General features: G+C 52.1%; 3 protein-coding genes across 3 annotated transcripts; all 3 read right to left on the bottom strand.

Annotated features, from left to right (window-relative positions):
• Positions 1-212: 212 nt before the first annotated feature.
• CTRU02_203196 (sda1 domain protein) lies at positions 213-2,498 on the bottom strand (the record flags this gene model as incomplete). The annotated part of the gene is made up of 2 exons (XM_036727277.1): positions 213-2,403; positions 2,452-2,498. 2 exons carry the CDS (start codon positions 2,496-2,498, stop codon positions 213-215), a joined length of 2,238 nt encoding a protein of 745 aa, XP_036581071.1.
• Positions 2,499-3,628: 1,130 nt separating this feature from the next.
• CTRU02_203195 (lipase esterase family) lies at positions 3,629-4,730 on the bottom strand (the record flags this gene model as incomplete). The annotated part of the gene is made up of 2 exons (XM_036727276.1): positions 3,629-3,741; positions 3,800-4,730. The coding sequence occupies 2 exons, from the start codon at positions 4,728-4,730 to the stop codon at positions 3,629-3,631; spliced, it is 1,044 nt and encodes a 347-aa protein (XP_036581070.1).
• A 1,576-nt stretch (positions 4,731-6,306) lies between these two features.
• On the bottom strand, positions 6,307-6,904 carry CTRU02_203194 (uncharacterized protein; the record flags this gene model as incomplete). The annotated part of the gene is made up of 3 exons (XM_036727275.1): positions 6,307-6,314; positions 6,384-6,610; positions 6,720-6,904. 3 exons carry the CDS (start codon positions 6,902-6,904, stop codon positions 6,307-6,309), a joined length of 420 nt encoding a protein of 139 aa, XP_036581069.1.
• Between the last annotated feature and the right edge of the window lie 6,954 nt (positions 6,905-13,858).

The raw sequence follows: 13,858 nt of genomic DNA, 5'->3' as shown, positions 1-13,858 counted from the left end.
GTACATAGAAGGCTCTCGCCCTCGAGTTGGTAAGTTGTATTTTAGACATACTTAGATGGTGTAACAATCTCACAAAGCGAAAGAATCTCCCCCGGCTAAGAATGACTTTTTAATGACATGCCGCCAACAACGCTGGCCTGAAAACTTTTGTATTATATGTACCGTTGTCTCCCCTGTGTAAGAAAAAAAAAAGGATAACACGAGTTCGCCGTCTACATGCCGTTGCGCCGTCTACCGCCACGTTTACTCCTGTCAATATGGCCTTGAAGCACCTTGCGCGTCTGCACCAAACTACGCTTGTTCTTGTGCTTGGCTTTGCTCAGCGTCATCAAGAAGTTCTTCTGGCGCGCCTTCTCCTTGTTCGTCGTACTCTTGCCCTCGGCATCCTTCTTGGACTTGCGGATGGCCTGCGTAGACTTGTGCTCGTCACGGTCGGGCTTGCCCTCCCTGGCCATTGCCACTCTCTCCTCCTTGGTGGTCTTGCGCAGCTTAGCAGGCGCCTCGATCTGCTCTGCCGTAAGACCATCGTCAAGATGTCTAGCCAACGCCTTCTCGATCTCCTTTGCACGCTTCGATGTGCGGTGACCCAGTGTCTTGTTGAGGCTGGCCTCCAGGCGCAGCTCCTGCAGCTTCTGGAGATCGGCGGGCGTGAGGATGGTGGTTGTCGCAAGCTTCTGTATCCTCTCCATCTCAGCTGCCTCGTCCTCCTCCTCCTCTGCCTCATCTTCATTGTCGGAGCCGTCTTCGCCCGTCTTGCGCTTCTTAGAAACGGGCTCATCATCCTCGTCCTCGGAATGCTCGACATTGATCCAGCCACCAGAGTCATCGCTGCCGACAGAGTCAACTTCCCAGTCGTCCGAGTTGAAGCCGTCGTCCTCCTCGTCCTCCTTATCGCTGCCGTCCGCCGGAAGACCCTTTGCCTCGCGTCTAAGCTTGCGCTGCTCCTCCTTCCACTTGGCAAGCAGCTCGATTCCGTCGATTCCGCCAACCTCTTCCTCTCCGTACTTCCTCTGCTTCATCTCGCCGCTTCTCAAGCCCATGGTGGCGTCCTTGCCTCTGTCCTTCTTCATCAGAAGTTCCGCGCCGACTTCTCTGTACAGCGACAACAGACCCTTGGCAGCCATCATGACACCCTTATCCTTGCTCTTCCTGTACTGGACCAAATCCTGCAGGAGTGTATCGCTCATCGCCAGGGGTTGTCTTACGCAAATTTCACGAATGGCGTTCAGACCAGCCGCGGCGACTTCAGAGGCGGAAGCTTCTGAAACGAACTCGTTGGCGATCTTCTGGATCAAGGGCTCGACCGCATCGGGGGGGACCAGGTTATGCGTTCCCTGGGCAAGACAGGCCAAGTAAGAGGTGACAGACTCTTGGCGGGGGGTGAGGAACTTGATGAACCACGAGTACAGGCTGACGATGGTCAACTTGTGAAGACCGACCAGTCTGGTGACCAGCTGCAGTACGAGAAGCCTGTTCTCATGAGAAAACTTCACCTTGGTGTTCTGCAGGTGCTTCTGGAACACGTTCTCAGCGAAACCCTGGGGGTCGTGAAGGAGATGGAAAGCCGAGAAGTTGAGCGGGTGGGGTTTGCCCTTGCTGCGTTCCTGCTTGTGAACCTTGGCGACGGCCTTCTTGTAGGCGTTGGCCTGCTTCTTTGACTTCTTGTTGATGCCGATTTGATGCTTAATCTTCTGAAGATCGATCTGCTCCTCATCACTGTCCTCGTCCTCCATCTCCTCACGCTCCTTGTCACCACCCAGGAAGAATCGGGTGGCGCCCACAACAACCTTTTCGTTGTCTGACAGGCACGCCTCCTTCATGACATCTACCGTCTTTGCATCCGTCCAGATCTGACGCTTCCACAGCTCTCTCGTCAGCTTGACGGCCCACAGCGCCTTCGGTGAAGTGCGGTCTGCTGTGATGAGGTTGTAGAGGACAGTCTGGATCGTGCGGTTGAGCGGGTGGTTTGTGCCCTTGGAGTTGGCATTACGCATCTCGGAGAGGATCTTCTGGAAGAGGAGCGTGCGGAGGGTCTTGCTCGGCGAGGAAACGAGGATCGGGAAGAGCGTCGTCAAGAGGTAGGGCGAGTCAATGACTTCCTTCTTACGCAGGAGAGCCAGACTGCCGACAATCTTCTCGCGCAACTCGGGGTGCAGCACCTCATGGTGCTGGAGCAGAATCGCCTTCAGGTCGTTGGGGAACGCGGCGGCGTGCTTGGGGTAGAGGTCGGCGGTGTGGGCAATCAGATCGACCAGGTTATGGAAGGACTCGGTGTAGTCTCTTGTCGCAGTCGTCGGCGAGACGAGGAACACCTCGCGCTGACTCTCGTACTGGCCCCATTGCTGCAGGAAGTTTTCCTCGTAGGACCTGGGGTCGCGACGGATCTTGTACTGAAGAGTCGCGCTGCAAAAGTTAGCGACTGCGTGGGAATATTCTCAGTGATGAACTTACAAGTCGGCATCGACCTTCTCGAGAGCGGTGACCTTGCGCTTTCCCATGGTTGCGGTCTGCTTCAATCGGTCGGGGTGATTGATGGCTGGACAATGGCGGGGAGTCGCTTTCCAAAGGGAAAAGAACTTTTTTGGCGATAAGGTGTCTTATCGGTATCTTGCGTCTTATCTTATCGTTTATCTTATCGAGCTCCTGGTTGGACCCAGTTGAGCCGTACTCCAATAAGCCATAGTACAACCTCGAATCTGATTGCTTAGAGCACATCGTGTCTGATTGTCGTAAAATTGAATGAAAACACGATTCTTTTTACTTGGTTTTATGATTCCAAACTTGAGTTGGGATCTCGCGATTATTCGATCTACGGCCGCAGCCCATATTCCCAGAGACATCTCAGCTTCACATAAGTAGCAGTCTTAATGTTACTGGCTCTTCGCAACTGCTATTTTCTTAATGTGCGTATTGGTGTTTAATAAGGACCGATGTTTACGTTTAGGTCTATTCTTTTCATGTGTTTATTCGCTCAGTGATTGCATAGCACTTATCGAACTTCTGCCACAAACAAGTAATGATTGTTATTTTCACAATTTGAACCTGATGCGTACAACGTACTTTTTACCACATACACTCATATGAAATACCTACTTTACGTGTTCTGCATAATCCATATGATCTACAATGTTCTTGATTACAAGACCGTTACTGCACATTTATCCATCATTGGTATTGCTTTCCCTTGGTGAAAGCGTACTATACATACAGCTGATTGTTCAAGCAGGTTGACAGGAGATATGGGCACCTTTAAAATGGAATGTCTCGCTAGGGCACCGTTTTCAACTATGAGATAAACTTCCATTCCGTGTTGACAACAGATAGTGTTTTGACAGTTTACATTCATGCTGCTTGCTCATCGTTGATTATTCTCGGGATTTAAACCCGAGTTTAATAAGAAGAGAGACTGTAAAAATTTGGCCAGTCCATTCTCTATTAGTCGGCTAAATCAAAAGGCCTGTCTAAGCCCGGCATACGAATTTCAAGGTCACCAAGTAATCTGGATATTAAGATTGAATTATTTTGAGTTTCAGACATTAAAGTCACATAGATCAAGTTGAGATGCTTCGTGAATAACGTTAGTACATGTACACCATCGCCGCCAGGGAGATGATACAACCACCCGCCATCAAAGGCTCTTCTTCCATTGCCAGCCGTGACTCTCCTGGGCGGCCCTGATAACATCAAGACCCCTCTGCCACATAACCATCTTCTTACTCACAGGGACAACGACATTCGGTACTGCACAAACTCAGCATCAGTCTAATCCCAGAATCTTTGGAATGCATAGCTGACTTACCCTCAAGACACCCATGGAACAAATCCTCGACATAAAACGCCTCGACGCTTCCCCCATCTTTCCCCTTTTCCTCCCGCTCCTTCTTCACCCGCTCAACAAACGTCAACTGCTCGTGAACAGTGATATCAATCCCCGCAACCACAAGCACCATCCTCTCCGGCAACGTTTCCTCACGCGCCAAGTAAGGGCTCAGTCTCGGGTTGTCCATATTCTCCGCCTTGGAAGGTGCAGCATACGAATCATACAGAGCGAGCATGAACGACAAAGGGTCCTTTGCCGGGAGACCAGCGGGCCGCGGCTTCTCCTCCGGCTTCGGCCGCAGGTCTAGAGGCGCGTAAAAAGTCGCCGACGCGCGGATCGCGTATTCCGGCGAGGGGATATTCTGGCTCGCCGCTAGAACGAGGTTACCACCCGCCGAGGCTCCGGAGACGGTCAACAGCCTCGGGTCGGCGCCGAGTTCCTCCTCGGCGTGGTCTCGCAGCCATTTCAACGCCGCGTCAACGTCGTCGATGGCTGCGGGGAACGGGTGGACCGGTGCGAGGCGGTAACTTAGACTCACGACGACGGCGCCGGTCTCCTTGGCCACAAGAGAACAGAAAGGCGCGTCTGCCTCTGGGATACCGCCGACGAAGCCGCCGGGGTGGCAGTCGACGTGGAGAGGCCGTAGGAGGCCGTGGAGACCTGTTCCTTTGCCGGGCTCTTTAAACACGAGGATCCGAAGGGAGCGTGTATCGCTGATGGGGATGTAGCGCACGGCATAAGGGCGCCGGAAGATGTATGGCGCGAGAGCTAGGGAGTGCGTCAGGAAGATGATGGGTTGCAAGGCCAAGAGGCGCCAGCGGAGGGACCAAGGGAGGCGGTGGCCGAAGAAGACGGCGTCCAGGGCGGGCCTGAAGTGGGCGACGGCAATGTCTCTTATTGTACGAAACATGTTCACGCGGCTGTGGTGGTTTCTTCACGCTGTGCCTCGTGGAGGAACGCTTGGAGGGAGGCATTTTGTCTGAATGGTGAACTGATGGTGAGAGGTCTTCTCCCCCTTGCGCACATTATCATCGGCCAATCGGTGCGCGATCTACTCGTTACCTTACCTCAGGTTCTTGGCTGCCAACGAAATCAGCCGGTGCAATGTGAGACCGATCGCTGATATAGTGTTTGGCTGGATGTTTTGAGCGACGGCTTGGGCTGACCACCTACACAGTACCACTCAGCAAACCACTGCGACCACCTCAATAAATGACATGCGTGAGCGGATGGAACCCCCTCGCTGCAGGCTCTGAAACAAATTATGGGGGAAATGCTGGGAAGACGATGGGGAACCGGGTGGGTAACAGCAGCGAAACAGAGTTCGGATGAATGTGTAGAAAAAGATCGACATCGAACGGGACCCAGCGTCATGGGACGGGACGGCCGGCGAGGCATGCCGGACGTATCACGCAATCTGCGGCATGTTCAACGTCTTTTGAGTTGTGCGACGGAATGAGGCTCAGGGTCCTTGGTTCGACTACCTACATGAACAGTAAAGTTCAAGGTTGGCAATAAATTGACAAGACTATGGGTGTCATTTGGGCATTTTGCAGAAACCAGGGGGACTGAAAATTGAAAACCAGGGATCTGGGAGCTACCAATATTGAAATCCCTCAGAATCGTTAGCCATTTAGGTTTTTTTTGGGGGGGGATGACACCAGGTCTGGCGAATAAGCAACTACCTTCGCTATGAGACACAACATCAGGATAAGTCGGCTGCCTGGTGTCTCGTCTCAGCTCGTGAGCATCAGGTCTCAATTATCTTCAGAAAGTCTCCGCCCTCAGAAGACACCGGTGAATATGTCATTCATTCAACCCTCCGATGAAAGCGAACGTAATGAATCTAAGATCAGATTGAAAACAATACACATAAACGTCACGGAATACGACAAACATCAATCCACAGTCCCATCGATGTAATTCACAGGCAAACCAATCTCAGACATATCGGGTGAATTAGTCTTAATTATTACACATGAATGCGAATATCGTAACAATGGCAAGACTAAAACGCGACCCAAACGAAGGCCACGCCAGTCTTTCCATTCCAAAAAAGTCAGTCATGAACGTTTTCCTTCGTAACAATGCATGCCCCAAACCACCCGAATCCCTTTTTTGAAACCCCCCAGTGCTCTGGGCGAGGTTGGAAGGGGGATAAAAAAAGTAGATGAGAGTTCCGACGTCAAGAAGCCATAAAAACAGATAGCTTTCCCGTCTTTCCCCGGATTGAAACTGAAAAATGAATGATCAAAGCCATTTGAATTCGTAGTCGAGAGGGGGGTTTATATCATAGTGCGAACACATAATGACCCAAGGGGAGGGCGAGCACGACGGTAACCTCCCATCCAAGCCCATCCAGACTTCATCATCGCCTCATTTGAACCCTCCCCTTCCCACTCGCGCTAAAGCAGCGGGCCTCGAAAAGAAGACGAATGGCCTTTCTCATCCTGCCAGTCCCAACATCGCCACGTCTAACGAGACGCTTACAAGTCTGTGATGATTTGTTAGCATTGCCGTTTTCTCTCTCACACTTTTCAAGCATGCTCTAGAGAGAACTTACCCTCGCAGTAGTCGACGGTGGTGGTGACGGTGACGGTGGGGCGGGGAGCGGTGGAGGTGACAGCGGTGATACCCCAGCAAGAGCAAGCAGAGGAGTACTCAGCAGCGTCGTCGCAAGAAGAGGCGTAGGCGGGGATGAGAGTAGGGTAGGCGGTGACCTGGCGGTTCTCGAGCTGGCCGGCGCGGCGGAGGCGGGCGGGAGCGGCGGTGATGGTGACGGTGACGGTGCTGCAGGTTTCGTGTTAGTTCCAATTCTTCTTGCTTCATCGACTATTCGAGGCCAAGCCGTTCCGTAGACCTGCCCAAGATATCGGAAAGGGGGGGGAACACAACGTACGTAGGGGAGGGGGTGACGGTGGCCTGGAGGAAAGAAGAGCAGTCGGCCTTGCGGGAGGAGATGGGCAGGAGACCCTCGCGGGTACCGGTGACCTGACGGTTGCAGTTGTTGCCGGCGCACTCGCGCTTCTCAATGACCGAGCCGAGGGCAAGGGTGGCGAGGGAGAGGATGACGGAGGCCTTCATTTTGACGGTTTGAGGGTCAGACGATCGACTGAGGTCCTAGAGATGGATGGGATGGCTTGATTGGATGGATCTGGTAGGAAGTCGGTGATGAGAGGAAAGGGGAAAGGAAGACGGGTTACATGGAGGCGAAGGCACCTTGATATATACCATCTGCCCTCCCCCATGATGGGGGTGTACCGGGGGTGTGTGGTGTACGAACGGGTAGATTGGTGGTGGTGGCCATGTCCATCCGCTATGTGCGGGTAGATAGGCCTGCCTACCTTGCTGCTGCAAAACTAAGGTGAAAGGTGGATGAGAAAGCAAGCAACTACGGTATAGTATGCCGCAGTCGATACGAACCGCAGCAACCAGAGGGAAGAGAGCAAAAGCGGAGCGCATCCGCCCTTCTGGGCGTCGCCCAGAAGAGGCGAAGGGAAGGCGGGTCATAGACCGGGGGTGGCCCTTTGGACAAACGGACAGGGGTGGTTATGGTGGTTAGCAACAGGCAATGACCACAAACATCGTGAGTGAGGGAAACCAGCGCACATTGACCCGGTACAATAACACCCTGTACCTGAGTCTGGGCAGGGCCAAGGGTGTGAAGGAGGGGAAAGAAAAAAAAGAGACGAGGGCATCAAAGAGCGTCCAGGTGCATGGTGTGGCATTTCCCACCTATCAGCAACCGGGTCGTCCGCATGAGGCAGGTTGAGAGAGTGTGTGGGCGGCGGCGAACTACAGCATCATTTTACTGCAGCTGAGAACAAGCGTATCCGTAGGATTATGATGAGGTGGACTCGTTTGGAGAGGTACCGTTTGGCTGGCGAACAAGGCACAGGGTGACATTTGTGTGTCTCTTTTGTGCCCTAGCATTCCGTCGAGGAACGCGTGCGTCCCTTCTGTGGTTCTTGACCCTTGGCTGTCGAGGGGAACCATGGAATAGTTTTCCATACTAACCACCCCCCTCGCCAAACCATGACGGCGGGGGAGATGGTCCAATTCGGCTTAGCCCGATGCCGGACGTCGGGGGTTCCTGAACAACCCGCCAAGGGTCAACGCTGTTCGGTGCTTATCCCCCCCAGGCAGGCAGGTAGAGGAGAGAGACATTGTCGTTCGCCAGTGAGGTGAGCTGAATGCAAGGGATGAGCCTGTACAGCAAGCTTCACAAAGTTTGGCTGTTGGACACAATGTGCCAGTGAGCTATCGAGAATCGCATGGCACAACAGCTTAGGCTGCGGCAGCTGTCTTGATACCTACATCCACACAAGAAAGAATGAAAAAGCAAGCCAAAGGATCTCTCTGCCGTCATTGACTCTGAGTATTTTTGGGCTTTCATGGCGTTTCTCATCTCCTCGATTGGGGCAACGGAACCATCAGGTGCGGAGGCGATTGGCGCAGAGGCGCCGAGGCGCAACGGCACGGAAAGACCATCCGCTTGAAGCGTGAGCTTTGAAAAGTGAGCTGTGGGTAAACACACGAAGAAAGGCTGGGCAAGGATAATAGCTGTGCTTGGCGGCCTGGGACTCACGGATGGGGGATAAGAACGGTGAAGGATGTTTCGATCATTATCCTTAGTCTACGGAAGAACCACGCGCGGCCGAGGACATGTTCCCCCTCCCCGGTCAGCATCTGGAATCTCCAGATTATGCTGCACGGATACGTAGTACACCTGGAGATAAGTGCGTCCGGTGGTAGATCTCAACTGCTGGTTTTGCCGCTTCTCTGCAAATCACCAAATTATCCGTAGGATGAGGGGAGCCAAGAAGAATCGCTACTGAGAATCCAGATAGCTGCCGGCAACTTTCTGCAATCTGCCTTGGATTAGGGATAGCCTCGTGCCATCCCCTCGTTTTTTCCTTTTTCCCCTCATGTCATCTGTTATTCGGGCGGGCGGCCATGCTCGCGATATTTCCACCGAGGACTCCAGCGTCACATCGGGAGAGCCGCGGGGGAGCCTGGCTTGCATAAGGAAATGAGGAGAAGGAAAAAAAAAAAAAAAAAGACATGGGAGAAGCCGGGGAGTGGGAGAGAGGTAGAGCAGCTCATGGTGAAGAAGGAGAAGAAAAGGCTGAATTGGGATAAGAATCGTTAGTGTCATTAAGACAACCAATGGGAGGACGTCGCCTAAGGGGCCGCGCCGCCGACCTGCATTGGTGGTGATGCCGTCGGCGATGATCCGATGCAATCTTGGCTGTGATTTGTACTATTGCTTTCTTCTCAGAGGCCTGAATGCCGGTTGTGGATCGATTCGCGAGGGTCGCCGTCGTACAGCATGAATAGTTTTATTTGGGAACTGTCAATGTTGCGATAGTCGATGTTGTAATTCAATGGAGGTTTAACAGATCTCACCACATAGTATCTCAAAACTTCAACATCAATTCAAGCAATACAAGGCTCCTTGTCACCGAAGGTCCAGGCCCTCTACCGCACGGAACAAACTTTGACGAGACTGGAGCCTGACGTGGATCTTTCTCGTTAAGTTACGCGACAGCCCAGATCTATTTAATCCGCCCTGCGATAATCAGTCCACGCACTGGAGAGTACCCCCCGATGGCCGGAGTGTGGACGGGGTACGGAGTACTGGGAGGTGTTATGAACCTAAGCTTTATGCTTATGAAGCTCTTCAGTTGTCCTTTGGGGGGGGAGACCCAGTTAGTGCTGGGATACAACTATTGAAAGCAACAGCGTAGCATGCCGACATCCATGACACGAGCCAGCTCCACTAAATGTTTGCTTCTGTTCAAGCTTCCGGGGCGTAGCCGGTCCAGTAGGTTTCTTGTCCGAGGTAACCATCCTCATTTTCTATTAGAGCGAGCATACTGTCGTAGTCTAGAGTATACGTACAATATCTACTTATTCCTTACTCTGCATCCTACTCGTCAATTGAGCTGGATGATGATCCAGGTCGGCGAAAACCAGCTTCTAAACTCGACATTAGCATTGGCGTATTATGATGAAAAGTCTGTGCACATCGTGCCCGTTTTTGGTTCAGATTCGCCTTCGAGACCGATCGAACCCGTTTTACATCGGCGGTTGGCTTTTCTGGAAGGTCATAGTGAGTAGCTTAGCTCACCATAACTGATAGCGAGAAACATCAGAGGGGAAAATGGGCGGTATATCCCAGCTAGTCAACTACCCAGTAAACCAGGGCCTAGGATGCGCCACGCCCAATGCCAGGAGCCACTTCACCGAAAGAGGCAGCTCAAGGTTGATGCGTGGCCAATGACTGGTGGTTGGTTCCGGCCGGACCTTTTGCTGGACTAAGCTGCCTCTCATTTCCTATGTCACTCAGGCAAATCGAATCTCTTTCTCAACTCATGATAGAGTGAGAGTGAGAGCCCAGCCCGCCCTCCATTTGTTCGTCAATTGAATCTTTCACTCAACAGCACGTGGGTTCAATCAACCCTGACTTTAAGCCTCATCCCATAAACCCACCAAAGATATCATCAACTGTTTTGGGCATCTTTCCCGTCTTCAATTAACTGATCCTCATCCCACAACCCGCTTCCTGTGCCCTTCCCGGTCCAGCCGAGTTCCACTTCAACCCACGTTTGTGTCCCATTCCCAGCCCATATCTCCCCATCATTAAGGCTAGCGTCCCATCCACGGATCAATCCCCGATGTGAGACTAAGGGTAAAAGCCCACAGGTCTCATCTCCGGCCTGACGCCGACCTTCCTACGGAAACAGACAAAAATAAAAAACATTTCAATTCAATTTTTCCAAGATCCGACAGACCGTTTGAGGCTTGAACGCAGGTACCATAGCATATTTCACCCCCGCCATTGAGCAGCTCTAGAGCACGTGTGGTGCCGGGGACCGTTCGCTGCCAGGGGCTTCGGTGAAGGCGTAGGGAATCCCGGAAATCCACCACTTGGCGGCGATGGCACGTTGTCGCCACGGCGAAGCTCACTGCTTGGGTTTGCTGTTGGTCCCCTGTTGGCTGGTCTTGCCCTTGTCTTCGACTCGTCATCGCTATCATGTCCTGACTGTTTGGATGTTGAATGCCTTCATGTTGGAGTTTGAACTTGGCGAATATTGAATTGCCTATCCCACGTGCTATACCATCTTTTTTTTTTTTCCAACACATCAACAACAACTCTCTTTTTTCTTGGGAGTAAATCCCCCGTTATCCATAGACGAAATGATAGAGATCTTCATGTTCACAATCCCAATCTCTATCCAATTGCCCCCATCTTGGCCTTCCTATGCCAGGTGATTGACTCGCTCTACATACCTAGTCGCTCAGCCAGAGCCGTCAAATGCAGTTACACCACTAAACACCATATTACCCTTTACCCAAGCCCCCAGCATCCATACCCGCCTCAAGAGTGGCGACCAACTGCTCAACCTACTGAGCCAAGCACATACGAGAGACCAAGACCAATTTACCCGACCAACCGCCATCCCCAACCTCTCCTCCAAGATCCCCCATACATATCCTTCCCCTCATCAACCTAACCCCCGGTCCTCTCTCGCGCTCTCACTGTGTATCTTCCCCCCTCCCGGACAACAAATCTCCGCGAAGCATTCCCGTCCATTCTACCCCATCTGTCCCCTCTCTCTCTTTACCGCTCTCACTCTCACTCACTCACTCGTTCTCTCTCCAGCCTCAGACCACCTGTCTGCGCCTCCCCCGCAGCGAGCTCTAGTACATACCCGCGTCCACGCTATCCTTCTTCGAGCATCCACATCATCAAGGCGAGCAGAAGCCCAACATGCAAGAAACCCCAGTTTCCCTGAGCCAGATTAAACGACGGAGCAGTCGCCCCCGAGGTTTCCCCCAGTGATATCCAGCCTAGCTCTACTGCTACCGAGCTACCGAGCTCCCGAGAAGCCGGCACGGTCGATCCGCGGAAGAACTCCCATTCCCCAATCATTTTGCCATGCGAAAGAGAGCGAGGGGAGGGGAGAGGCATCACGGAAAAAGGGCCATACCAGAGAGATGTTCATCTCTCCTCCAGCGAGTGAGTGAGTACCTTTAGAGGTGGTGTATGAAACGGGATCTCGCGTCGTCAGCCAAGGCCCACGTTCGCAAGGACCGGCGCCTACTATACAATACAGCCCACACATGGTGAAACGGTTCCCTCGAGCCGCATTTCCCGTCCCATCGCTACGACGCAAGCGAGAACGACATTGTCTACTTCCTTCCTCGCCTCGCAACGCAGGTCCCCCCTCCCCAATCCGATGATTTGGTTGAAGTTTAAGCGTGGTGTGGAGAACGGGGAGCGCATCTATCTGGCTGACCATCCGATGACGGACGGGGTAGGGATGGGAAATAACAAGCTTGTTGTTCAGGAAACAAGCTGCTTGCTCGCCCCCTGACCCCCAGACGAGAGAACCCGCTCTCGCGATGATATCCACCGAGAGGAACAAGATATTCCCTTTCGCCCTCCGCCGGGGTGTGGAGAGACGAGCATCTTCCCCATACCCCGCAACTCTAACCTGCGGGCGGGAACACTTAGGAAAGGAAGAATACCGACTTGCTCCTCTTTTCTAGCTTCTTTTGCTACGTTAGTTTTGCTACTGGATTCATCTCTGGTTTATATTGTCTTCACTTGTGTGTTGTCGTTGTGTTCGGCCTGCGCTTTCGTCGTTCATCTGCTACCCGTATTCTTGCCATGGCACGTACTACTCCTACCCAGACGAGTATCATTTCTTTGTTTCCTCTATGATTAGTGTGACTGAACTTGCCCACGAGACGGTTTGGAGCAATAAAACTACTTCTCACATATAAGCAAACTGAGACCGAAAAAGCTCACGCTCTTCCCTCTAGTCAGACTCCCCCGACTCGCTGCCGTGATAAAGATCATACAAACCACGTATTTACATAACCGACACCCTCGAGCGGATTTTGCCTTGCTGGCTAAAACACCCTGAATAAAGCATACGGGATCTTCCACCATGCCTTATCTCGTCATCAGACAGCAGAACCAGTCGTCAAAGTTTGGTTCCTAGGTCCTGACCGAGTAACGAAGCCTTACCGATACACGGACTTCCCTTCAACAGACTGTGAAAGCCCTTACAGCAGTGACGTGTGTTTCCGCAGCAATAGATGAAACCGTGTTCAAGTCTCATCTCAGACGACCCCAGTATATTTCTCATGCTCTGAATACCACCATGTTCTGTCTCGTAGCCTCAAGAGCCATAGAGTATCGCACGACAACACCAAGAGCCATGATGAGCAATCAAGTCGGGAAGCCTGTTTTTCTAGCAGCATTCAGTTTGAAAAAGAAAGTGTCGGCTATAGAATTGGCATGTAGCGTCTTGTTTGGACCGGCAAGGCTTCCCGACACATGCCCCTCGACGAGAAACAGAGTAGTATGCAATGTGAACATCGTAGAGTGAAACTACCATGACCACCTTCAAAAGACATCGTACCCGACTCCCAAAGATTTCGACGCCATCATTCTGACAATCTGGAGAGTTGCAAGCGCAACAAAATTGGCTCGGGACATGGTAGATCAGAAACGAAAACCCGAATGCTTGTAATCATAAGCACATACGCTTATATCGTGGCAAGGCGGAATACAACAGCTGCGTGCATACCAGGAAAAGGTATCAATGTATTATATCCAGACCTAATAAACCAAAGACCTAAAACGCCTATATACCTCAACTCTCGGCCATTATTGCAGCGAGAGCAGTAAAGCCAGCAAGCTGGCGCCCGATACCAAAACGCCGTTGCGCTAATGAGGTGTATCCCAAGCCCGTGCAACCCAGGCTACCCTTTCCCCATCCTCTACAGAGATGAAGATATTCCCACCATGTCCAATCCTCCAGCCAGTATAATGTAGACATGTCCAAACGGTGCATGTCACAATCTGATATCCCAACCAGTCCTTCTTTATGGAAACCCGCCACTTTCAACCTAAGCAATACAGTTTGTTTGAAACATGGCCGTTCCATCACCTTTTCCTTTCGATACCACACACATCTCTGATAGTACCGTATCTCGTATCTCGATGGCACAACCCGC

This window comes from Colletotrichum truncatum (assembly GCF_014235925.2).
Source record: "Colletotrichum truncatum strain CMES1059 chromosome Unknown Contig_0002, whole genome shotgun sequence".
Classification (NCBI taxonomy): domain Eukaryota; kingdom Fungi; phylum Ascomycota; class Sordariomycetes; order Glomerellales; family Glomerellaceae; genus Colletotrichum; species Colletotrichum truncatum.
Note: the sequence above shows the minus strand (reverse complement) of the source record. Positions and strands in the feature narration are given on the sequence as shown.